The 24,617-nt window shown below is 43.7% G+C and overlaps 3 protein-coding genes across 11 annotated transcripts in view; 1 reads left to right on the top strand and 2 right to left on the bottom strand.

Annotated features, from left to right (window-relative positions):
- The window catches only part of trpc1 (transient receptor potential cation channel, subfamily C, member 1), an 86,198-nt gene extending 85,543 nt beyond the window's left edge, over window positions 1-655 (bottom strand). For all 3 annotated transcript variants that reach the window (XR_012098412.1, XM_073041516.1, XM_073041517.1), the window contains exon 1: window positions 294-655. Coding sequence is in view for 2 of the 3 variants with exons in the window: in XM_073041516.1 (XP_072897617.1) it covers window positions 294-444 (151 nt within the window). In the remaining variant the exon portion in view is untranslated. The remainder of the gene's footprint in view (window positions 1-293) is intronic.
- LOC140725696 (uncharacterized) lies at window positions 239-23,443 on the top strand. Of its 4 annotated transcripts, none has more exons than XM_073041529.1 (3): window positions 291-367; window positions 19,692-19,925; window positions 22,902-23,443. In XM_073041529.1, exons 2-3 carry the CDS (start codon window positions 19,783-19,785, stop codon window positions 23,389-23,391), a joined length of 633 nt encoding a protein of 210 aa, XP_072897630.1. In that variant the 5' UTR covers window positions 291-367; window positions 19,692-19,782; the 3' UTR covers window positions 23,392-23,443. The 4 variants fall into 4 exon arrangements, 3 of the variants coding, with proteins under 3 accessions (XP_072897630.1, XP_072897628.1, XP_072897631.1); XM_073041527.1 differs by having other exon boundaries at window positions 315-367; window positions 19,662-19,925; XR_012098413.1 differs by lacking the exon at window positions 19,692-19,925 and having other exon boundaries at window positions 239-367.
- Window positions 10,660-24,617, bottom strand: part of LOC140725692 (plastin-1-like) — a 140,182-nt gene continuing 126,224 nt past the window's right edge. For all 4 annotated transcript variants that reach the window (XM_073041522.1, XM_073041523.1, XM_073041521.1 and 1 more), the window contains 5 exons: window positions 16,627-16,741; window positions 16,132-16,265; window positions 15,203-15,326; window positions 13,304-13,428; window positions 10,660-12,715 (listed from right to left, as the gene is read on the bottom strand). In XM_073041522.1, the coding sequence (XP_072897623.1) occupies window positions 12,583-12,715; window positions 13,304-13,428; window positions 15,203-15,326; window positions 16,132-16,265; window positions 16,627-16,741 (631 nt within the window). In that variant the 3' untranslated portion in view covers window positions 10,660-12,582. The remainder of the gene's footprint in view (window positions 12,716-13,303; window positions 13,429-15,202; window positions 15,327-16,131; window positions 16,266-16,626; window positions 16,742-24,617) is intronic.

The following is a 24,617-nucleotide window of genomic DNA, read 5'->3' as shown; positions in this document are numbered from 1 at the left end:
CACTAGGAGTAGAGTGCAACCGGGAGTCTTGCCTCTGCTCAATCATATTCACCTTTCCAACCTCTCTCATTTCCGTTAACTCTCAAATAACCCTTTCACTCCCCCCACTATCTCAATAGCTCTCAAACACAATCCCCAACTCAAACCCTACCGCTCTCCATCTACCAACCCCTCTCCGCCCCTTTACCCAGCTCTCCAAGCGGTTGATACCCCAGACCCCCTCGTTCCCAACCGTCATCCCTGTCACCCGCACCTCCCACTCCCACCCCTTGCCCGGACAGCAGTACAATGACCTTTCTCGCACGCCAGCAGGAAGAGCTTCTCATCCATGGTTGTCTCCTCCTTGACTTCGCGCACGTCTTTTAAGGTGAGGAATCTGTGGGGGGGGGAGGAGGAGGAGGAGGAGGCGGCGGCGGCCTCGGTACGCCGGTACAGGTTGGCCATGGCGAGCGGAGCCGCCGGCTCACAGCGGCAGGAAACGGGCGAGCCGCCGGGCGGAGCGCGGCATTTTGACACGGCCGCCGGCACTGCGGCGGCACCGCTCCCGGCCCTTGCACCTGACACCCTGCCTCTGCACTGTTCGCATTCAGCGCCCTTCAGTCCTTCGGCTCAGTCGCAGCAGCGAAACAGCGCGAGTACAATTCTTCCCTTATCAGACCAAACGGTGACGGATTCACTGCATTGTGCGCATGAGCATTATGACCACCCTGCCTCCTGTCGCTAGATTTCTTTTCATCTCTTATTTTATCTTTACGTTTCTTCATTTCTTCTTTCTTTACCTTAATCATACCTCTCTTTATTATCTTTTCCCCTCCCTCTTCTCTCTTTCACCGTATTATTTCTCTCTGCTTTTCTTGCACGTTCTTTTTTTCCGCCTCTTTATTTCTCCCCAGACTTTATTCTGTCCCTCCCTCACTCACTGTGTTCTTATTTTTCTCCGCATTCTTTCTCTCTTATTTATTCCTTCCTCATCTATGCATCAAAATTCTACCGACACCCCAAAGATTTGGCTGGAATTACTGAAATAGTCAAACTGTTCCCATCATTGTTGCCTTCAATCAGGAATGAACCCTTCATTTCCTTTAAATCCTCGGCACATCCTTCACCCCATCATGTTGGCATGAAGAAAACATCTTGAAATGGGGGCACTAGAGTTGGGGAATCTGAGCCAAAGTCAGGCTTATTATCTCCAATATATGTCATGAAATACTTTGCTTTGTGCCAGTGCAACACATAAATTGTATTAAGAAATACATATATAAAGATAAATAGGTAATACAAAAAGAGAGAAACTAGCGATAAACAAATTCGTAAAACCGTGATTCCCAGATTTAAAAGTGGGCAAGTGTGAGATCATCAGATTCAAGAAGATATTACAGAATACTTTTCAAGTGGTGAGAACACAGTAAAAGTGGAAGGATCAATAATATGTAAAGGACATATTATTAGGAGTTGGATTGTGACCAATAAATGAACAGGATTCACTAGAAAGGGCAAATAAGAATAAGGTAGGGGCAAGCGGAGTGGCCATTGTTTAAGTGGGCCAGTGTTGGAGTGACTGGCTCATCAGACTTGGGTGAGATAAGTATCAGGTAGGTTTTTCTCTTCTTTATTAGTCTTCCTTCCCTGTCCATTAGAGCACAATTAGTGCAGTGAGAATGGCTCCGGGGCAGTGTTTTGTTCTGTATGTATGTGACAAGGAAGCAGGTTCATGGGTTTGGTAAGTGAGACAGAAGACAATGATTAAAATAAGCACATTAATCATTTATTTACTTATTTACAGGCTAACAGTACAACATTTGATCAAATATCTACACCATTCTAAGTTTCACAAACTATGATACTAAACACTCGGTAATACTTCAGACTCAAGAGGTACTTCATAAAGCTTCACCTAGTGACACAACCACAAAACCAAACTTTCAACAAACAGATATTTAACTAAGAATGCACATGGACCCTCCTATATCTGTGGCAGACTTCCCCAGTGGTTCTCCGGCACTGGTTGCAGTTGAAATGTGAAGGTGAGTGCCCCAAAGACACGAGAAAGCCCCTGAGATGCCAGAAACCGAACTCCGGTGCCGTAGCACACAAGGCAACCAATGGGAAAGAGCAGCTGCATCCTTCAGATGGACCATTCTATGACTGGCATGGTAGAAATGGCTTTTGACTGACAAGTAAATTAACCTTTTACGTCACAGTGAGAGATGTGGGAATTCTGGGAGATCTCCAGTCTCCTGGATAACCACATTTGCACCAAGCTGCAGCTCCTCAGAGAATGTGTTAAGGAACTGGAGCTGCAGCTTGATGACCTTCAGCTCAAACAGGAGACTGAGGAAGTGATAGATAGGAGCTACAGTCAGGTAGTCACCCCTAGGCTGCAAGAAGCAGGTAACTGGGTGACAGTCAGGAGAAGTAAGGAAATGAGCTGTCAGCGCAGAGTACCCCTGTGGCCGTTCCCCTCAGTAATAAGTATATCACTTTGGTTGCTGTTGAGGGGAATGACCAACTGGGGGGGGAGCTGCAGCGACCAAGTCTCTAGCATTGAAGCTCAGAAGACAAACAGAGGTGCAGAGGACTGCAGTGGTGATAGCAGATTCCATAGTAAGAGGAATAGAGATGAGATTCTGTGGGCATGATCAAGACACCTGGATTGTATGTTGCTTCCCAGGTGCCAAGGCTGGGGATGTCTCAGATCAGGTTCACGGCAATCTAAAGGGGGAAGGAGAGCAGCCAGAAGTCTTGGTACACATTGGCACCAATGACATGGGAAAGAAAGGTGAGGAGAGCTGAATAGAGATTTTAGGGATCAAGGTAGGAAACTGAAAGACAGGACCTCCAGGGTAGTAATTTCTGGATTGCTGCCTGTGTCATATGCCATTGAGGGCAAGAATAGGATGATTTGGCAGATGAATGTGTGGCTGAGGAAATGGTGCAGGGGGCAGGGGTTCAGATTTATGGATCATCGGTATCTCTTCTGGGGAAGGTAGGACCGGTAGAAAAGGGACGGGTAATACCTGAACCTGAGGAGTCCAATATGCTTGTGGGCAGGTGTGCTAGAGCTGTTTGGGAGGGTTTAAGCTAATATGGCAGAGGAATGGGAACTAGAGTGATAATGCTGAGGATGAGGTAGTTGGTTTACAAATAGAGGCTGCATGTAGTGAGATTACTAGCAAGGACAGTCTGATGATAGAGCAAAATTTCAGTCAACAGGATGAGTTGAAATGTAAAAGGCAGACAAAATTGAATAGGGTGAATACAGGACTGAAGGTGTTATATTTGAATGCTCACAATATATGGAATAAGGTAGGTGAACTTGTAGCACAGTTACAGATTGGTTTGAATGACATTGTAAGCATCACTGAATTGTGGCTGAAAGAAGATTATAGCTGGGACCTTAAAGTCCAAGGATACACATTCTATTGAAAGGACAGACAGGTAGGCAGAGAGAGTCGTGTGGCTCTGTTGATCAAAAAAATGAAATCAAATCATTAGAAAGAGGTGACATAAGATCAGAAGGTATAGAATCTTTGTATGTAGAGTTAAGGAACTGCAAAGGTAAAAAGACTTGACGCGTGTTATATACAGAGCCCCAAACAGTGGTAAAGATACAGTCTACAGATTACAATGGGAGATATGGTTGTCATGGAGGATTTCAATATGCAGGTAGATTGGGAAAATCAGGTTCATGCTGGAACCCAAGAGGGGGAGTTTGCAGAATGTTTACAAATTGGCTTTTTAGAGCAGCTCATGGGTGAGCCCACTAGGGGATTTGGAATTCTGGATTGGGTGTTGTGCAATGAACCAGAATTGATTAGAGACCATAAGGTAAAGGAACCCCCTAGGAGCCAGAGATCATAATATGATAGAATTCAATCTGCATTTTGAGGAGGAGAAGCTAAAGTCAGATGTATCAGCAGAACAGTGGAGTAAAGGAAATTACAGAGGCATGAGAGAGGACCCAGCCAAAATTGATTGGAAAGGAAAACTAACCAGGATGACGGCAGAGCAGCATTTGCTAGAATTTCTGAGGAGCAATTCAGAAGGAACAGGATAGATACATCCCAAAGAAGTATTCTAAAGACAGGATGACACAAACGTGACTGGCAAGAGAAGTCAAAGCCAGCATAAAAGCCAAAGAAAGGGCATATAATAGAGCAAAAATTAGTGGGAAGTTAGAGGATTGGTAAGTTTTTAAAAATCAACAGAAGGCCACTAAAAATGTCATAAAGAAGGAAAACGTGGAATACAAAGGTAAGCTAGCCAATAATATTAAAGAGGATACCAGAAGTTTCTTCAGATATATTAAGTGCAGGAGAGGCGAGAGTAGATATAAGACTGCTGAAGAGGTAGTAATGGGGGATAAGGAAATGGCAGATGAAGGTCAGGTATTTTTGAGGAAGCAGAAAGGCTACAGAGGACTTAAACATATTAGGAGAATGGGCGAAGAAGCGACAGATGGAATATGGTGTCGGAAAGTGTATGGTCATGCACTTTGGTAGAAGAAATTAAAGTTTTTGGTAAAAGAAATAACTAGACAATTTTCTAAATGGAGAGAAAATTCAAAAATCTAAGGTTCATTGGGACTTGAAAATTCTCGTGCAGGATTCCCTAAAGGTTACTTTGCAGGTTGAGTCTGTGGTGAGGAAGACAAATACAATGTTAGAATTCATTTTGAGAGGATTAGAACATTCCTCTCAAGCAAAGGTGTCTGCACATGGACTTGGGAAACTTGTGGAAAGAATGTTTCCCATGGTGGGGGGAAGTCCAGGACAAAAGGGTACAGCCTCAGGATAGAGCGGCGCCCTTTCAAAACAGAGATGTGGAGAAATTTCTTTAGTGATGAATTTGTGGAATTTGATACCACGGGCAGCTGTGGAGGCCTGTATTTAAGGCAGAGTTTCATTGGTTCTTGATTGTACATGGCATCAAAGGTTAAGGAGAGAAGGCCGGGGAGTGGGGCTGAGGAGGGGGAAGAGAAGGATCAGCCATGATTGAATGGTGGAGCAGACTCAATGGGTCAAATGGCCTAATTCTGCTCCTATGTCTTATGGTCTAATGTAATGTTGAGGCTTTATAAAGCACTGATGAGCCTCACTTGAGTATTGTGAACAGTTTGGGGCCCCTTATGTAAGAAAGGATGTGCTGACATTGGAGAGGGTTCAAAGGAGATTCACAAAAATCATTACGAGATTGAAAGGCTTGTCATATGAGGACAATTTGTTGGCTCTGGGTCTGTATTCACTGGAATTCAGAAGAATGAGGGGTGACCTTATTTAGACCTATTGAATGTTGGAAGACTTTGATGGAGAGGATGTGGAGAGGAAGTTTTCTCTGGTGCCAGTGTCTAAGACAACAGCCTTGGAATAGAGGGACGTCCTTTTAGAATGTTTCGGGCCGAGACCCTTCATCAGGACGAAGGGTCCTGACGAACTCGGCTCGAAACATCGACAGTGTTTCTTCCTATAAATGCTGCCTGGCCTGCTGTGTTCCACCAGCATTTTGTGTGTGTTGCTTGAATTTCCAGCATCTGCAGATTTCCTCGTGTCTACTATTTCTTCGATGTTCTTCACATTTGATGAATACTAGGTTACAGGGAGCAGATCAAACACCATATTTTAAGGAGGATATGATAGCTTTAGGAACAATGCAATGTATATTTTCCATTATGACACCTGGACTTCCAGGTTTGAATTATCAGGATTTGTGCAAACTAGACTCTGGACACTAGGTTAAATAATGAGTGGTTCCTTAAGGTTTTTATAGCCGGAGTGGTAGTGGGGATAAGCTCCCACTAGTTATTAAATACTCCCATTAGCATGTTTCTCAAATAGCCTCCAACAACCAAGTCCAGCTCCTGGCCTTCACATGTGGCTTAGCTACCAAGTCCAGCTCCTGGCCTTCACATGTGGCTTAGCTACTAAGCCCAGCGGAACTGACAGGAGAAGGGGCAAAGGTGGGTTACTGGTGTCTTAGAAAATGTGGCTCGTTAGCCATGGTTGCAGCTCATCAAAGAGGCAGAAAACTCTGATCTCAAACCTCTACCTTGAGGCTATACCCACTCATGGAGAAGGCTTCAGGAGTAAACTCCGAGGAAAATTTCAGTGCTGGAGATCCTAAAGTAGTCCTATGTTTAGTTCAACACTGACTGGCAACTCCTGTGATGTTGTTGGTGTCAAACTGTATCAACCTCTGCCATTCCTTTGGGTTCATCAGCTGCGTGTAAAGGGAGAGCCTGCTCTCTATATCAAACTATCCTGGCTTGCATATCACGTAGACAGTTGGGGCGCAACATCATTTGTTGACCCTGACCAACTCTGAAAAAGTGATGCAAGTGAAGTTTTTAAGAGATCAGGGGAACTGATGGGTTAGGTGAAGGTAATCAATAACCTGATAAATAATTCCTTTGGGCTATTGAATCCCTATGGTAATTCCATATTAGGTCATCTCCACATTCTCAACAACTACTCAGAGAATCTAATAGGGGCAATTTACAATGACCAATTAACATAACAACCCATATGAATTGGAAACCAAAGCAGCTGTGGATAATACACATGGTCACGTGAAGAATGTGCATATTCCTCTCAGGCAGCCCTTGAAGTCAGGATTTAATCTGGGACATTGGAGCTGTCAGACAGATTCTCTACAATTGATCACAACAACTTGGAAGTTGACTCTTGGGCCCCTTTTCCCACATGATGCAGGAGAGAGGGTTTACCACTAGAGACCAGATTCTAAACCTTCGACATTAGGGCTAAGCCTTTAAGGAAGAAAGTCAGGAAGCACTTCATCATACACAATATGTAGATATTTTAAACTCCCAATGAAAGGTAGCACCCTGATGCCAGGTCATTAGTAAATCTTAAATCAACAATTGATACAGCCGTGATAAAATAGACATAAGGCAATCTTCTCCTATTTGGATAACTGAATTACATTCTTTGTCATTATGTTATGGTCAATTGTTTTTCATAAACATTGGTAGAAATGGATAAAATGCAAATTGATCTTTTAATAAGAACTCAACCAAAAATATTAATGGAAGCAGAAAGTTGAAATGGCTGTAGAGGAAGTTCAGTATCACCCTAGTGGACTGAATGTAGATCCACAATCCACAAAAACTGACTCCCAGTCTGTGCTTGATTCCACCAATATTGGGAGCAGAGTGCTGCATGCAAGATTAGAAAAAATGCAAGTGAATCCTTGCCTCACATGGAAGAACTGCTTGGGGTTTGGAAACTGCAAAGAAGCGAAGGCTTTGCATTTTCTGAGGTTGCATGGGAAAGTGCTGTAAGAAGGGGTGTGAGTGAAGGAAGAATAAACCAGGGTCACAAAGGGAAGATGCGTCTGGTGGTGGAATCTTCTTAAACATTGCAAAAAAAAATGCAAAGGACTTTATCCACCGAAGGAATTTTTTCCCTTGGAGGCTCTCACAAAGGAGAAAGCGCTCAAAAAGCTTAAGGACCTAAGGGTACATAAATCACCTGGACCAGATGAACTGCTCACTAGGGTCTGAAAGAGGTAGCGGTAGAGATTGGAGAGGCACAATCGTTGGACTCTAACATTGTGCCAGAGGACTGGAAAATTGCAAATGTCACTCCATTCTTTAAAAAGGAGGAAGGCAGCAGTAAGGAAATTCTAGACCAGTCTGACCTCAGTGGTTGGGAAGATGTTGGAGTCAATTATTAAGGATGAAGTTATGGACTTCTTGCTGACACAGGACATCAGCATGGTTTCCTTAGGGGAAAATTTTGCCTGACAAACCTTTTGGAATTCTTTGATGAGATTACATGTAGGATAGATAAAGGGGATGCAGTGGATGTTGTATATTTGGATTTCCAAAAGGCCTTTGACAAGGTTCCACACATGAGGCTGCTTACCAAGTTAAGAGCCTATAGTATTACAGAAAAGTTACTGGTATGGTTTGATCATTGGCTGAATGGTAAGAGGCAGCGAGTGGGAATAAATCAATCCTCTTATGGTTGGCTACCAGTGATGTTCCACAGGGGTCGGTGTTGGGACTGCTTTTTATGCTGTATAATCAATGATTTAGGTGATGGAATAGATGGCTTTCTTGCCAAGTTTGCAGATGATACGAAGATTGGCAGAGGGGCAGGTAGTGTTGAGGAAACTGGTAGGCTCAACCAGAAGGACTTAGACAGATGAGGAAAACAGGTAAGAGTGGCAAATGAAATACAATGTTGGAAAATGCATGGTCATGCACTTTGATAGTAGAAATAAATGTGCAGACTATTGTCTAAACAGAGAGAAAATCCTAAAATCTGATATGCCCAGGGACTTGGGAGTCCTTGTGCAGAACACCCTAAAGGTTAACTTGCAGCTGGAGTCGGTGGTGAAGAAGGCAAATGCAAAGTTAGCATTCATTTCAAGAGGTCTAGAATACAAGAGGAAAAATGTGATGCTGAAGCTTTATAAGGCACTGGTGAGGCCTCACCTTGAGTATTGTGATCAGTTTTGTGCTCTGCATTGAAGAAAAAATATGCTGGCATTGGAGAGGGTTCAGAGGAAGTTCACAAGGATGATTCCATGAATGAAAGGGTTATCATAAAAGAACATTTGATAGCTCAGGGTCTGTACTCACTGGAATTTAAAGGATGAGAGGGATCTCATTGAAACCTTTCAAATGTTGAAAGGCCTAGACAGAATAGATGTGGAAAGGATGTTTCCCGTGTTGGGGGAATCTAGGACAGGAGGGCACTGCCTCAGGATAGAGGAGCATCCATTTAAAACAGAGATGTGGAGAAATTTGTTTTGCCAGAGGCTGGTGAATTTTTGGAAGTTATTACCACAGGCCACTGTGGAGGCCAGGTTGTTGGGTGTATTTAAGGCAGAGGTTGATAGGTTCTTGATTGGACATGGCATCAAAGGATATGGGGAAGAGGCTAGGGTGTGGGGCTGAGGAGGGGGAAGAGAAGGATCAGCCATGATTAAATGGTGGAGCAGACTCCATGGGCCATATGGCCTAATTCTGCTCCTATGTCTTATGGTTTCTTGAAATGGTTGACATTACCCTACCCAGAGTGGTCTAGAATCTTTGTCATTGCATGTGATGAAGGCCAAGACAGTGTCTTTAATAGATGAAAACTAATTAGGAGTTACAGGGAGTTAACAGGAAAATCGAATTAAGAGCAAAATCAGACCAGCCATGATGTTATTGAAGGATAGAGCAGGCTTAAGGGATGATATGACTTCAGTCTACTCTTATGATCATATGTCCTATTTCTCTAAATACATCAGACTATGATGAGATAGGAAAACACAAGTTAGAAAAGCGTTTGCTTGGAATAAGGGGAATTATGAGGCTACCAGGCATGAAACTGGAAGCAGAGGAGATTTACAAGGATGTTGCCTGGATCGGGGAGCGTGCCTTATGAGAATAGGTTGAGTGAACTCAGCCTTTTCTCCTTGGGGCGAAGGAGGATGAGAGGTGACCTGATAGAGGTGTATAAGATGATGACAGGCATTGATTGTGTGGATAGTCAGAGGCTTTTTCCCAAGGCTGAAATGGTTGAGGACATAGGTTTAAGGTGCTGGGGAGTAGGTACAGAGGAAATGTCAGGGGTAAGTTTTTTTACTCAGAGAGTAGTGAGTGTATGGAATGGGCTGCTGGCAACAGTGGTGGAGGCAGATACGATAGGATCTTTTAAGAGATTTTTAGATAGGTACATGGAGCTTGGTAAAATAGAGGGCTGTAGGTAAGCCTAGTAATTTCTAAGGTAGGGACATGTTTGGCACAACTTGGTGAGCCAAAGGGCCTGTATTGTGTTGTAGGTTTTCTATGTTTCTATGTCCAAATGTAGAATAACATCAAAATCAGATTTCAATAACCTGATTCTTCAATAAGGCACTGTTCCAACATCACTAAATGATGATTCAGCATCTGGCTCCCTGGCTGAAAAGTTCAGTGCCGACAGCCTTCCTTTTGATCGCTGCCAAGATGGAGTCTATGAGCGGCCTGTCACCATGTGGCTCACTGTGACAGGTGGATAAGGCCTCTGTGCTCACGTAGTATCCACTCTTTCAATGAATGTCGGTGATATGAAAGGTTCTGCATTTATAGATTGGATTATTGTGTTTATGGACTGCGGACTTTTTCAGATTTATATCTTTTATATTGTTTTTTTTTAAAACCCCATTCATTTTCAGTTTTTTTTGTGAAAGAGAGGGCTTGTTTGGGTATCAATGTTCTTGTTCCATTTGTGCGAAGGGAAGGGTTTGGGGGGGTGTTGATGATTGGGATGATGTTCTTTTTTGTGTGCGGGGGTGGCTTTACTGTTTTTCTCTGCTGAACTGCCATTTTCCTTCTTTGTTTTGTGGCTATCTGGAGAAGACAATTTCAGAGTTGTATATGAACACATACTTTGATAGTAAATGAACCTTTGCTTCCTGTGCCCCTTTACACCAACCTTTTTTAAAAAAATATCATGAACCCCCTACCATTAACTGAGGAGTCCGTTGTCCCCAGATTGGGGACCCTGCTTTAAACACACTGGTTCTTTGAAAAAATGTATACTACTAAAAACATTTTTGTGTGAGTGTTAGATAACCAGTAAATTTTTAAAAAATGTGGAGATATTAATAGCAACAACATTCAGCAGAACACAAAATGAAATCCAGCATCACAGTTCTGAGGGGTCTGGATTATTGGCACTTTATTGTATACATGATTAGCAGATAGGCCATAGGTAAGAATCATAACTTAAGGTAAGACAGATGAATGAGCCAGTTTGTACAGATATTGTTTTTTTTTAAATTTATTCAAATCCTGTGTTTGAAAATCACTCATTTTTGATATCAATTGATAAATACAAGCATTTACATTTGCATACTCTCCTGTACATACATCATGCTCCACCATATTTATAAACATTAAATCAAATTCCATCACTGGAGGAGCTACAATTAAAATGAAACTATTCTTGAGAACATTCAGGTTTCATTTCTTTTACAATTGGCAGTGATAAGTTTTTACTGATTTGGTGATTAACCCCCTATGTTTAAGAATTGACAATTTCAAGTCAGTGACACAAATAATGTATGATTTCAGCATATTTTGGGGTATATTGAAAGGGGATAAGCTTCTTTTCAAAATAATGGGTCATAGAAAAACAAATAATTTTGCAATGCTGACCCAATGCTAAGCAGCTGCTCCTCTCTTCCAGCTTTTATACCATGCATCTTCTATCCACGATAGCAGTTCTATGCGTGAAAGCCTCCATTTCATTTGTATTAGATTGCTCTTACAAGGGCACTGATTCAAATATTCAAGGACCCTGTTATGAATGCAATTTAACAATGTTCTCTGAAAAAGATGTTCCAAATCATCAAAAACTCAGTGCATTTTTGCTATGTAGAGCAACCGAAATGGAGCAAAACTGGAAATGCAATTCTACAATAAAGGCAGAGCATTTATTTGTGCATGTAATGGATGGTAAATTACTTCACTGGTGTACAGGCAACTCTGGGTGTAATCAGCAGTGAACAGCTATACACCCACTGAAAATACAATTCAAATCAAGCTGAGAATTCGGAGCAAACACATTCAAATCACTCCGGCCAGAAGAAATGTGAATACAGAAAAAAAACTTGCTTACAAAATATTCTGAGACAGTTTTAAAATTTGCACATTTTGTACAGTGAAACCTTGAGCAAATTTTATCAAATTTAAAAGATAAAATCAATTTGGTATTGAATTACTTTATGAATTACTGTAAGCCTGCAATACATAGAAATGCTGTTCTCATAATGGAATTTCTTATCGATTAGGTGTTTATTAGAATGAAAGTCTGCAGTCAAATTTGAATGCCACACTATTCAGCTTTGTGGAAATCATGTTCAGCATTACACACCTTGGGAACCCTGTCCCAGAACTATTTACACCCATGTTCAGCAGACCCCTCTGCACCAGTGCAGTTCTACACTATGCCTGTGCCCTTGCCATCTTTTACCATCTCCCGGGAGAACCAGCAGAGCCTCAGTTTAGTAGTTCATCCCTTAGTTCAAACTTAGTTATTGTACAACTGAAATTCTGGCAATTCAGTCTTTGGACTTTGTATTTGTTCTGAAGCCACTTGAGACCACATTCAAACCACTGAGAAACACAAACAAATTTAAACTGTGTCTCCTTCCAGATTTATACATTTATAATTTGATAATTATAAACATGTTAAAATGCAGTTGGATCCAAAAAGCAGGCAGAACATGAACATATTTAAGCAAAGAATATTGGACATATTTCAGATGTAAGCAACACAGGGAGTATGCAAAATTGTGGTGGGTGATGTGGTGAAGAGCAAACTGAAAGAAATAAAAGTTCTGATTTGCTAGCTAAATTTCAAATGCATGCATGGTAAGTGATTACTTGTGCAAGACAAAAGTGTTTCCCTGTTAGTTCATGGGTCTGAAATTATACTCAACAATATTAAACTCTTTGCTGAAAACAGATACAAAAGTAAAATGTAAGAAATTCTTTAAGTTATAGGTTCCAGATATGTAGATTGCAGAATCCAATAGATATGACAGACAGGGTCATGGTGAATAAAAAACACTCATTTCCCTTCACACCTTCTTCAAACCTTTTCCCATTAAGCAGGCAAAAACAGTCATAACCATTTTTGGTTTCACTTCCACCAGATCTTCAGGCAGTGCATATACCCGAGCACCCATCTTTCGGGCTACTGAAATGGCATATCTGAAAGAGACATACCGAGGAAGAGTATTCATACAAGGCTAGAAATGCTGTCATTAAATAGTTGCTCATGTTCCTTAGATATACTGTACATTTTTGTTTAAACAATACCATTTTGTTTTAAAAAAGTCTTACTTGTTCATAAAGTCATTTTCAATTTCTCATGCAGGAGGAGAGTCACTAATTACTTGAGTTTTTTTTTAAAAAAGCTTTTTCTTTCACATATTGCCATAAAAATTTCTGTCACATATTTCATTTTGTACTTGATTTCTAACCGAAGGGAAAATTTAATTCATTCCCTCTTCAAAGCAACAAAATGTACATAAAATGCATACTTTTCTCCAAGGTAAAAGTTAAACAATTAATTAAACTGAATTCATTTTTAAAGAGCTGATAACTTGCAATCTCATCCCAAAAAAAAATCAAAATGACAACAGCTAACTTTCAATCTGTTTTACAAAGTTCATTCTGAAATCAATTTGCAGTTCCCTTCTCAAACAAAAGAACTAAAGACAACCCCACCTCAATTCAACATGGGATTTTTAATTTCTATCCACTGTTTACATTAAAAATCACTGATCATGAACTCACTTTGCATTGTTCAACTTGTCAATATCTGTAAGGTCAGTACACTTCACCAGTTCATAGCGAATTGCATTTGGTATAATGGCATCTATCAAGTCTATAACAGGCAAACTGGTGGAAATGCATTTATCCTGGGAACAAAAAAAATTAAACAAACAGTAATCAGACAATAACAGTTTTTTTTTGTATTATCCATGTATTACAACTTCACAACCTCACAACTTCGACTGACTAAAAATAAAACAGTCAATGCTGGTTGCCTAAACTTTATAAAGTCATTAAAAAGGCAATTTTAGTTTATCTTGCAAAAATCTAAGTAAATCTAAGTAAATCTGTATTTTTTTTAATTCTGTACACAATTCTTAAAATGAAATCTTAAACTGAAAATTAATTCATTTCTGCATTTCTCTTCAATAATTAAATATTTCATGATTAAAGATTAGCTGTAGACATGTAGTTTGGAACATCCAATATAGTGAAATGTGCCTTTTGCGTTAACGACCACCATAGTCTGAGGATAGCTCTTAAGTGTTGCCAGGCTTCCAGCTCCAATATAGAATGCCCACAGCTTACTAACACTAATCCGTATGCCTTCTGAACATGGGAGGAAACAGAGCACCAGTCATAGGGAGAATGTACTATCTCCTTTCAGCTAGCAGCAGGAATCGAATAACAATCTTCTTATCACTAGCACGGCAAAGTGATAGGCTAACCATTCGGCTACTGTGCTGCCCCTTTAAGCTAGATGAAATGACACACAATCCACACTTGACAATCTAACTCTTAACTGGAATTTCCGAATCCTGTCCTCTCTGGGCACTGTTGAGAGCACCCCAGAGAAATAATTAAAAAAATGTCTGGCTCAGCCATTGTTCAGATGTCAAAGATCAAGTGAAAAGATGGAATTGTGCTTCAGTCAAACTGGCAGGAATCTATTAAATCTCCACAACTTTTCCAAGTTGTTGCATTCTATGCTCCAAACTACATAAAATTGCATTCAGCTATTGTCCATGCACGTGCTCCGGTTTCCACAGAACGCATGTTAAAATATCACACCCTGTTCACATTCTGCATAGTACCTTTTTATGAAGTTCCTCTAGCTGTACAATGTCAAGAACCATGCTCTTATAATTCTGGCCTTGAGCATTTCATCTTGTGTTCCATCTTTGACTACAGTATTTGACTTTTTAGCCCATTTGACTGCAGCTCTGAAATTCGTTTCCTAAGCTATAATTGCCTCCAAGGTTCTCCTTAAAGCAACTTATTTATCAAGTTTTGGTCACTCTACTTTGACATGGCATTAATTCAGCCCATCAAGTCTTCTCCACCATTCACTTATGGCTGGTTGTGGTTTTAAAACCCATTTTCCTGCCTTCTCTCAGTAACCCTTATGCCCTTTACAAATTAAGAATCTCTTTCTTAAATACACCCAGTGATTTGGCCCTCACTGCCTTGTGTGGCAATGAATTAAATGGCTCTTTACAAGTTCATGATGTAAAAAAAATCCAACACTATAGGTGAAGAGCCATGTCATATCATGGAACATAATCTGTGGAAAAAAACATCTTCTTTCAAATCTTCCTCAAACTGCTGTTAAAAATCAGTAATCAATTTCCAAACTGTTTTCCAGCACTGCACCCTTATTGATTGAACAAATTCCCATTTCCCCCCACCATTTTAACAGGTTAGTTAAAAAACAAACAAATAAAAAGATAAATAAGATTGGTTAAATAAATACATAAAATTGATCAGATAAACAAATACACAATACTGTAAAAAGGGCGCCATTGTTGATAATTATATTCTAATTTTTAATCATATGAGTGGGAGACTGCAGGTCAGTAATTTCAAAATACAAATCTAAAATCAAATTATTTAAGCCAAAATATTATCTTCCTCATTTACCTTGAAGCTAGTAATTGAGCTGTTCTTCTTTGCTTTGGCCAAAGTCTCATTTACCCATTTTATAATAATTTCATCTGTCACTTTTGACCCATCTCCAAGATCTGAAAGCACCTTCAGGGTATACCTAAAGGAGTAAAGTAGTCAGATTACAGATTCAAAATGTAATGTGCACTAAGTTACTGCTTGGAACATGGGCTTCTGATAGCTTCACCTGAATATAAAGATAACTGGCTTCTGTGTTCCATCAAAACGAAAATGAAATTCACTTGTACTGAAAAACTTTTCATTTCTGATTAATGATATACAAAATTCTGGAGGAATTCAGGTCAGGCAGCATCTATGAAACTGAATCAACAGTCAACGTTTAAGACCAAGACCTTGTATCAGGATGGGGGAAGAAGCCAGAACAAGAAGGTGGGGGAGAGGAGGAGGTTCAAATTGGAAACTAAGATGATGCCAGCTGGATGGCAGGGAGGTGGGGGGAGGGAAAATGAAGTGATAAGCTGGGAGGTGGTAGGTGGAAAAGGTAAAGAACTGGAGAAAAGAGGTATCTGATAGGGGAGGAGAGTAGACCATGGGAAGAAGGGAAGGAGGAGGGCCACTTTGGGGAGGTGATACACAGGTGAGGAGAAGAGAAAAGGTAAGACGGGAGCCAGAGTGGGAAATGGAAGAAGAGTAACACACTGACTACCTAAGCAAGCCAAGGATTGAAAAGAGATAAACTCTGAAAAGATAAAATGTCTTAATGTTATTATTGCATTTAAATTTTGATGCACACAAACACTCTAGAATTTTCTTTGGTCAACAATATTAAAACAAGGTAAGGGTGTTCAAAACAGTTCAATTTGTAGTGCAAATCTCTGACCTTTGGAAAACTTATGTTACTTTTTTCTCCCTTTCTGAACAGCATCAACGAAAATGTCCTTTACCTTCTCATGAGCTGCCAAACTAGAGCCAGTGTAAGGGTTGGATTGCCTTCATTCAAATTTTGCCCACCAATACCCACGAGGGAAAAGCAGGCCTTGGTTTTACCCAGTTCAACAGCATAGTTGCAGTTTTCAAGCTAGAGGGGAAAACAGAGATCCAGTTATGGCAGTCCCATGAAAAATCCAACCCCAATTAACTTTGAGGAAAATGCTATACTAGGTTTTCAGTTGAGAGAAAAATTATGGGAATTCACACATATTTATTCTCCTTACATTTCATCTATGGATCTCAAAGGTCACACTGTGATAAACTGTACCCATTGATTAGACATTGCTGGGACAACATGGGTGGGGAACCAACTCTTGTTTCTGCCAGGTAGGGCAGGCATAATGACTTAAAGTGGAGAAGGTACTATTTAAAATATTAAATCCACCCCCCCATCAGATAGTACTTGTGGTTTAGACTTTGAATGAGTGGTGATAATTAATTCAAAATACCTTCTTCATGTTCGCCCCAAGCTGTGGATAGGGAGGTCTATTGATTCGGTTCCAATCTACCGGCACACTGACATTCTGGTATAGCTGAAATATTACTAAGGCATCGGTCAGATCACTGGATTGAACAAAAAAAAAGTTTTCTCATGTACAACTTCATAAAATAATTTATATTAAATAAACAATAACTGTTGGAGCATAATATGAATGACAAACACAAGAAATAAGTCCATAAGATATAGGAGCATTAAGCTATTTGTCCCGAAAAGGCTACTCCACTATTTCCTCATGGCTGATCTATTTTCCCTTGCAGCCCCAATCGCTTACCTTCTCCCCATATCCCTTCATGCCCTGACCAATCAAGAATCTATCAACTTCTGTCTTAAATATACGTAAAGACTTAGCTTCCACTTCTGCCTGTGGCAACGAATTCCTCAGTTTCACCACTCTCTAACTAAAGAAACTTCTCATCTCTGTTCTAAAAGGATACCCCTCTATTCTGAGGCTGTGTCCTCTTGTCCTAGACTCTCCCACCAGAGGAAACATCATCTCCACATCCACTCTATCAAGGCCTTTCACCGCTTGATAGGTTTCAATGAGATCACCCCTCATTCTTCTGAATTCCAGCGAATACAAGCCCAGAGCCATCAAATGCTCTTCACGTAACAAGTCATTCAATCCTGGAATCATTTTCCTGAACCTACTAGGGACCCTCTCTAACGTCAGCACATCCTTTCTAAGATAAGGGGCCCAAATTGCTCATAATACTCAGTGAGGCCTCACTAATGCTTTATAAAGCCTCCACATTACATCCTTGCTTTTATATTCTAGTCCTCTTGAAATGAATGCTAACATCGCATTTGCCTCCCTCACCAGACTCAACCTGGAAATTAACCTTTAAGGAATCCTGCATGAGGACACCCAAGTCCCATTGCGCCTCATGTTTTTGAACTTTCTCTCCATTTAGAAAATAGTCAACCCTTTCATTTCTTCTACCAAAGTACATGGCACTTCTCAACACTGCATTCCATCTGCTACTTTGCCCAATCTCCTAATCTGTCCAAGTCCTTCTGTAGCCTTTTTATTTCCTCAAAACTACCTGCCCCTCCACCTATCTTCACCAGTCTACAAACTTTGCAACAAAGCCATCAATTCCATCATCCAAATCATAAATAACATAAAAAGAATCATTTCCAACCTAGACTCCTGTGGAACACCACTTGTCACTGGCAGCTAACCTGACTTTGCCTCTCTTAGCTGATTCCCGCTCTTTACCCCCTGCCAATCAGCCACTGCACTATCGCTTCTAGAATCTTTCTTGTAATACCCTGGGCTCAACTTGCTAAGCAGCCTCATGTATGGCACCTTAGAGGCCTTCTGAAAGTCCAAGAACACAACATCTACCAATTCTCCTATGTCTAAATTGCTTGTTATTTCTTCAAATAATTCCAACAGATTTGTCAGGCAAGATTTTCCCTTGAGGGAACCATGTGGATGGACTACAGGCTATTTTATCATGTGCCTCCAAATACCCTGAAACTACATCCTTAACAATTGACTCCAACATCTTCAAAACCAGAGGTCAGACTAATTACCCTACAATTTCCTTTCTTCTGCCTCTCTCCCTTCTTGAACAGTGGAGCTCCATTTGTAACTTTCCAGTCTTCCAGAACCTAGTGATTTTTGAAAGATCATGACAAATGCCTCCACAATCGCTTCAGCCACCTCTTTCAGAACCTTGAGGTGCACAGCATCTGGTCCAGGTGAATTATCCACTTTAAGACCTTTCAGTTTCCCAATAACCTTCTCCCTAGTAATGGCAATTTCATACACTTCTGACCAGTGAGACTCTTGAACTTCCAGCATACTGCTAGAGTCTTCTACAGTGAAGACTGAAGCAAAATAGTTATTCAGTTCATCTGTCATTTCCTTGTCCCCCATGACTACCTCTCCAGCATAGTTTTCTAGTGGTTCAAAATCCACTCTCACCTTTCTTCTACACTTTATTTATCCGAAGAAACATTTGGTATCCTCTTTAATATTATTGGCTAGCTTACTTTTGTATTTCATCTTTTTCTTTTTAAGTGGCTTCTTAGCTGCCTTTTGTTAGTTTTTAAAAAGCTTCCTAATCCATCTAACTTCCCAGCAAATATTGCTCTATTATATGCCCTCCCATTTGCTTTTATGTTGGCTTTGAACATAGAAATCTTCAGCACATTATGGGCCCTTTAGCCCACAATGTTGTGGCAACCATGCAACCTACTCTAGGAACGGCCTAGAATTACCCTACTGCAGAGCCCTCTATTGTTGATGAATACCAACACACTATGCACCTTCTTAACATCACTGTCAACCCACACAGCGGCATTGAATGTCCTATGGACGCAGACCCCAAGATCTCTCTGATCGTCAACACTGCTAAGAGTCTTACCATTAATACTATATTCTATCTTCAAATTTGACCCACCAAAATGAACCACTTCACACTTTTCTGAGTTGAAGTCCATCTGCCACTTCTCAGCTCAGTTCTGTATCCCATCAATGTTATAGACAATAGACAGTAGGTGCAGGAGTAGGCCATTTGGCCCTTCTAGCCAGCACCACCATTCACTGTGATCATGACTGATCATACTGTGGTGAACTACATATACCTGTCTGGACACGCCCCCCCCCCCCCCCCCGCTGACTGCTCCTGTGGCTCCTCCCACAGACCCCGGTATAAAGGCGACTGGAGGCACAGCCCAGGCCTCAGTCTCCAGGATGTTGTGTGGTGGTCACTTGCTGCTTGTTCTTTCTTCCAGCCAATAAAAGCCTATATCTCCCCCTCACATCTCCAAGAGTTATTGATGGTGCATCAATTTTATTGGCTGGAAGTTTTAAAACATGGAGAGTATTTTACGTCCAGAAAAATTAGACTTGGATCCTCAAGCTCCAGAAGCAGCTCTTGCCTTTGAACTCTGGCTTGCATGCTTCCAATCATACTTGGAAGTGATTCCCGTGACCGAGCCTGCCACAATGCACAAAATCCTCCTTTCCAGAGTCAGTCCGAAAGTATTCTCCCTTATCAGGGACCTGCCGACCTACCAAGGGGCACTGGATGCCCTCAAAAGACAGTACCTGCGGCCGGTGAACACCGTCTATGCAAGACATCGCTTAGCGATGCGGCGGCAGCGGACCGGCGAGTCGAGCGGGGAGTTTCTCCGAGCCCTACAGACACTCGTGCAGGCCTGCGACTGCAAGGGACTAACGGCGGAACAGCATGCGGAGCTCCTGGTACGAGATGCCTTCGTTACGGGGATCAGGTCAGTGTACGTGCGCCAGCAGCTGCTGGAAAATGCTGATCTTACCTTAGGCTCGGTGATTGAGATGGCCGACACGCTGGAGGCTGCTCTGCACAACGCTGACGCTATCCAGCCGCGCGATCCCCCACTGGTTCCGTGGACACTGCAGACCCCGCCACCCACGAGCGAATCGACCACCGCTGCTGCCACTCGCGAGTTCACAAGCTCCCCGAAACCGACCACAGCTGCTGCCAGTCACAAGTCCGCGCAGTGTTACTTCTGCGGACATGAAAAGCACCCCCGAAAACGCTGCCCGGCCCGAGAAGCTACCTGCTCCAGCTGCGGAAAGAAGGGCCATCTCGCCAAGGTCTGTAAGTCTGAACCACGAGCGGGGTCGGGCAGCGCCGCGTGTGAGGCAGGGGGGCCGCCATCTTGCCTGCCCGCCTCGTGCGAGGCATGGGGGCGGCCATCTTTGTTGCCGTCACCTCACCCCGCCCCCGACCCACAGGTGCTTACCGTGCACCGAGACGGCAATTCAACTCTGGCCTCCGTAACCCTCGACCAAAGTGCCCCACACCAGCTTGCAAGGTCAATGATGGACATCCTGGTGGAGGGGCACAGGACTAACTGCCTGTTTGAAACGGGCAGCACTGAGAGTTTTATTCACCCGGACACGGTACAACGCTGCGGACTCGTGACATGGCCAGTAAGCCAGAGGGTCACCATGGCTTCTGGGTCGCATTCCACAGACATCCGGGTGGGTTGTGTAGTGACGTTGGTGGTGCAGGGCACAGAATATCGGGACTTTGAGCGACTGGTCATGCCTCAACTGTGCGCTCCTGTGCTATTGGGGCTGGACTTCCAGAGCCACCTCAAAAGTGTGACTATGGCATATGACGGGCCCCTCCCACCACTCACTGTCAGGAATCCTCAGTTTTGTGGGACATCGTCATATACCCCACTACTGACCACACACACACACCGACCCGCACATCCCACCCAACACCATGCCGACAGCTGCGCTACTGACACCACTTGCAGCCTCTCCACCCTCAAGATCCCTCCCCCACCGTTGTTCGCCAACCTGACCCCCGACTGTAAACCTGTGGCAACTAAAAGCAGGAGGTACAGTGCGGGGGACTGGGCCTTCATTCAGTTGGAGGTGCAGCGGCTGCTCAGGGAGGGGATCATTGAGCCAAGCACAAGTCCTTGGAGGGCCCAGGTGGTTGTTGTTCGGACCGGGCAGAAAAATAGGATGGTCGTAGACTATAGCCAGACCATCAATAGGTTCACGCAGCTTGATGTGTACCCCCTAACCCGCATCACGGATATGGTCAACCAGATAGCTCAGTACAAGGTGTACTCGACCATAGACCTGAAATCCACTTACCATCAGCTACCCATCCGCCCGGAGGACCGCCCCTATACCACCTTCGAGGCGGGCGGCAGGCTTTATCACTTCCTGCGCGTCCCCTTCGGTGTCACAAATGGTGTCTCTGTCTTCCAGAGGGAAATGGACCGGATGGTGGACCAGTGCCAACTGAAGGCCACATTTCCCTACCTGGATAACATCACCATCTGTGGTCGTGACTGGCCGGATCACAACACCAACCTCCAACGATTTTTCCAAGTGGCCAAAGCCCTGAACCTTACTTATAACAGGGACAAGTGTGTGTTCGGAACCACCCGACTCGCTATCCTTGGGTATGTCGTGGAGAACGGGGTCATTGGCCCTGATCCAGACCATATGCACCCCCTGTTAGAACTTCCTCTTCCCACAACCCTCAGAGCCCTCAGACGGTGCCTGGGCTTCTTTTCCTATTACGCCCAATGGGTCCCTCATTACGCAGACAAGGCCCGCCCCCGGTCAAGTCCACCACATTTCCCCTCTCTGCTGAGGCCCGCGCGGCATTAAAGGGGATATTGCCAAAGCAACGATGCATGCGGTGGACGAGACCATTCCCTTCCAAGTAGAGAGTGACGCCTCCGACTTTGCGCTGGCTGCTACCCTCAATCAGGCAGGAAGGCCGGTAGCATTCTTCTCTCGTACCCTTCAAGGCCCTGAAATTCGGCACTCCGCGGTGGAGAAAGAAGCCCAGGCCATAGTGGAAGCTATTAGGCACTGGAGGTACTATTTTGCCGGCAAAAGGTTCACCTTGCTGACCGACCAACGCTCAGTTGCGTTCATGTTCAGCAACCAACAGCGGGGCAAAATCAAAAATGATAAAATTTTGCGGTGGAGAATAGAACTCTCCACCTACAACTATGATATCCTGTACCGGCCTGGAAGGCTCAATGAGCCCCCTGATGCCCTATCCCGGGGAGTGTGTGCCAGCGCGCAGCTCGACCAGCTATACGCCCTCCATGCAGATCTTTGTCACCCGGAGGTCACCCGATTTTACCATTTCGTGAAAGCCCGGAACCTGCCTTACTCCCTTGAGGACATCAGGACTGCCAAGTCTACGCTGAGTGCAAACCGCACTTCTACCGTCCTGACAAGGCACAACTTATCAAGGCCACCCGCCCCTTTGAGCGACTGAGTGTTGACTTTAAGGGCCCCCTTCCCTCCGCCGACCGCAATGTCTACTTTCTCAACATTATCGATGAGTACTCGCGGTTCCCCTTTGCCATCCCCTGCCCCAACACCACTGCCACGTCCGTCATAAAAGCCCTGCGCCAGCTCTTCACTCTGTTCGGATATCCCTGCTATATCCACAGTGATAGAGGGTCCTCCTTTATGAGTGACGAGCTGCGCCAGTACCTGCTGGCTAGGGGCATTGCTACTAGTAGGACCACGAGCTATAATCCCCGGGGAAATGGACAGGTGGAGAGGGAGAATGCCACAGTGTGGAAGGCCACACTTTTAGCCCTTAAGTCAAAGGGGTTGCTGGTCTCTCGATGGCAGGAGGTCTTCCCCAAGGCACTTCACTCTATCCGCTCCCTGTTATGTACATCCACCAATGCCACCCCTCACAAGCGCCTATTTTCTTTTCCCAGGAAGTCTGCCACTGGGACCACCCTACCGGCTTGGCTGACATCCCCAGGACCAGTGCTGCTCCGGAAACATGTGCAGAGCAATAAATACTCCCCGCTGGTCGAGAGGGTTCACCTACTACATGCAAACCCCCAGTATGCCTACGTGGTTTTACCTGATGGGCGGGAGGACACGGTCTCCGTCCGTGACCTGGTGCCCGCAAGAGCAGCAGACCACTACCCCGAACACTCCACGGTAACTATGAACCCTGTACCCGAGGTGACACCGCGCACACCAAGCCCTACACAGACTCCTCACGACACTCCCATACCGGGCGCCTTGCACACGCATATACCAGGCACCTCGCACACGCATGAGGGATCACTGACGCCTAGTGGGCTGACACCTCCATTCAGGCCGGAACCAGCACAACCACCGTCTCCGGTGCAATCACAGCCGGTGCTACGTAGATCGCAGCAACAGATTCGACCACCTGATAGACTTAACCTGTAAATATACTTGTAAGAAACTTCGCCCCATGGGGACTCTCTTTTAAAACAAAGGGGGGGGGGGTGAATGTGGTGAACTACATATACCTGTCTGGACACGCCCCCCCCCCCCCCCCCCCCGCTGACTGCTCCTGTGGCTCCTCCCACGGACCCCAGTATAAAGGCGATTGGAGGCACAGCCCCGGCCTCAGTCTCCAGGATGTTGTGTGGTGGTCATTTGCTGCTTGTTCTTTCTTCCAGCCAATTAAAGCCTATATCTTGCCTCATGTCTCCGAGAGTTATTGATGGTGCATCACATACACAATCAGTACCCTGTTCCTGCCCTCTCCCCATATCCCTTGACCCCGCTATCTATAAGAGCTCTATCTAACTCTCTCTTGAATGCATACAGAGACTTGGCCTCCACTGCCTTCTGGGGCAGAGCATTCCACATATCCACCACTCTCTGGGTGAAAAAGTTTTTCCGCATCTCTGTTCTAAATGGCCTACCCCCTATTCTTAAACTGTGGCCTCTAGTTCTGGACTCACCCATCAGCGGGAACATGCTTCCTGCCTCCAGCATGTCCAATCCCTTAATAATCTTATATGTTTCAATCAGATCCCCTCTCATCCTTCTAAATTCCAGTGTATACAAGCCCAGTCGCTCCAATCTTTCAACATTTGACAGTCCCGCCATTCCGGGAATTAACCTTCTGAACCTACGCTGCACTCCCTCAATAGCAAGAATGTCCTTCCTCAAATTTGGAGACCAAAACTGCACACAATACTCCAGGTGGGGTCTCACCAGGGCCCTGTACAGCTGCAGGACCTCTTTACTCCTATACTCAATTCCTCTTGTTATAAAGGCCAGCATGCCATTAGCTTTCTTCACTGCCTGCTGTACCTGCATGCTTGCTTTCATTGACTGATGTACAAGAACACCTAGATCTCATTGTACTTCCCCTTTTCCTAACTTGACTCCATTTAGATAGTAATCTGCCTTCCTGTTCTTGCCACCAAAGTGGATAACCTCACATTTATCCACATTAAACTGCATCTGCCATACCTTTGCCCATTCACCCAACCTGTCCAAGTCACCCTGCATTCTCGTAACATCTTCCTGACATTTCACATTGCCACCCAGCTTTGTGTCATCAGCAAATTTGCTAATGTTACTTTTAATCCCTTCATCTAAATCATTAATGTATATTGTAAACAGCTGCGGTCCCAGCACCGAATCTTGCGGTACCC

Source organism: Hemitrygon akajei, chromosome 3 (genome assembly GCF_048418815.1).
Source record: "Hemitrygon akajei chromosome 3, sHemAka1.3, whole genome shotgun sequence".
NCBI lineage: Eukaryota > Metazoa > Chordata > Chondrichthyes > Myliobatiformes > Dasyatidae > Hemitrygon > Hemitrygon akajei.
The sequence above is the reverse complement of the archived record's forward strand: the minus strand, read 5'-3'. Positions and strand labels throughout refer to the sequence as shown.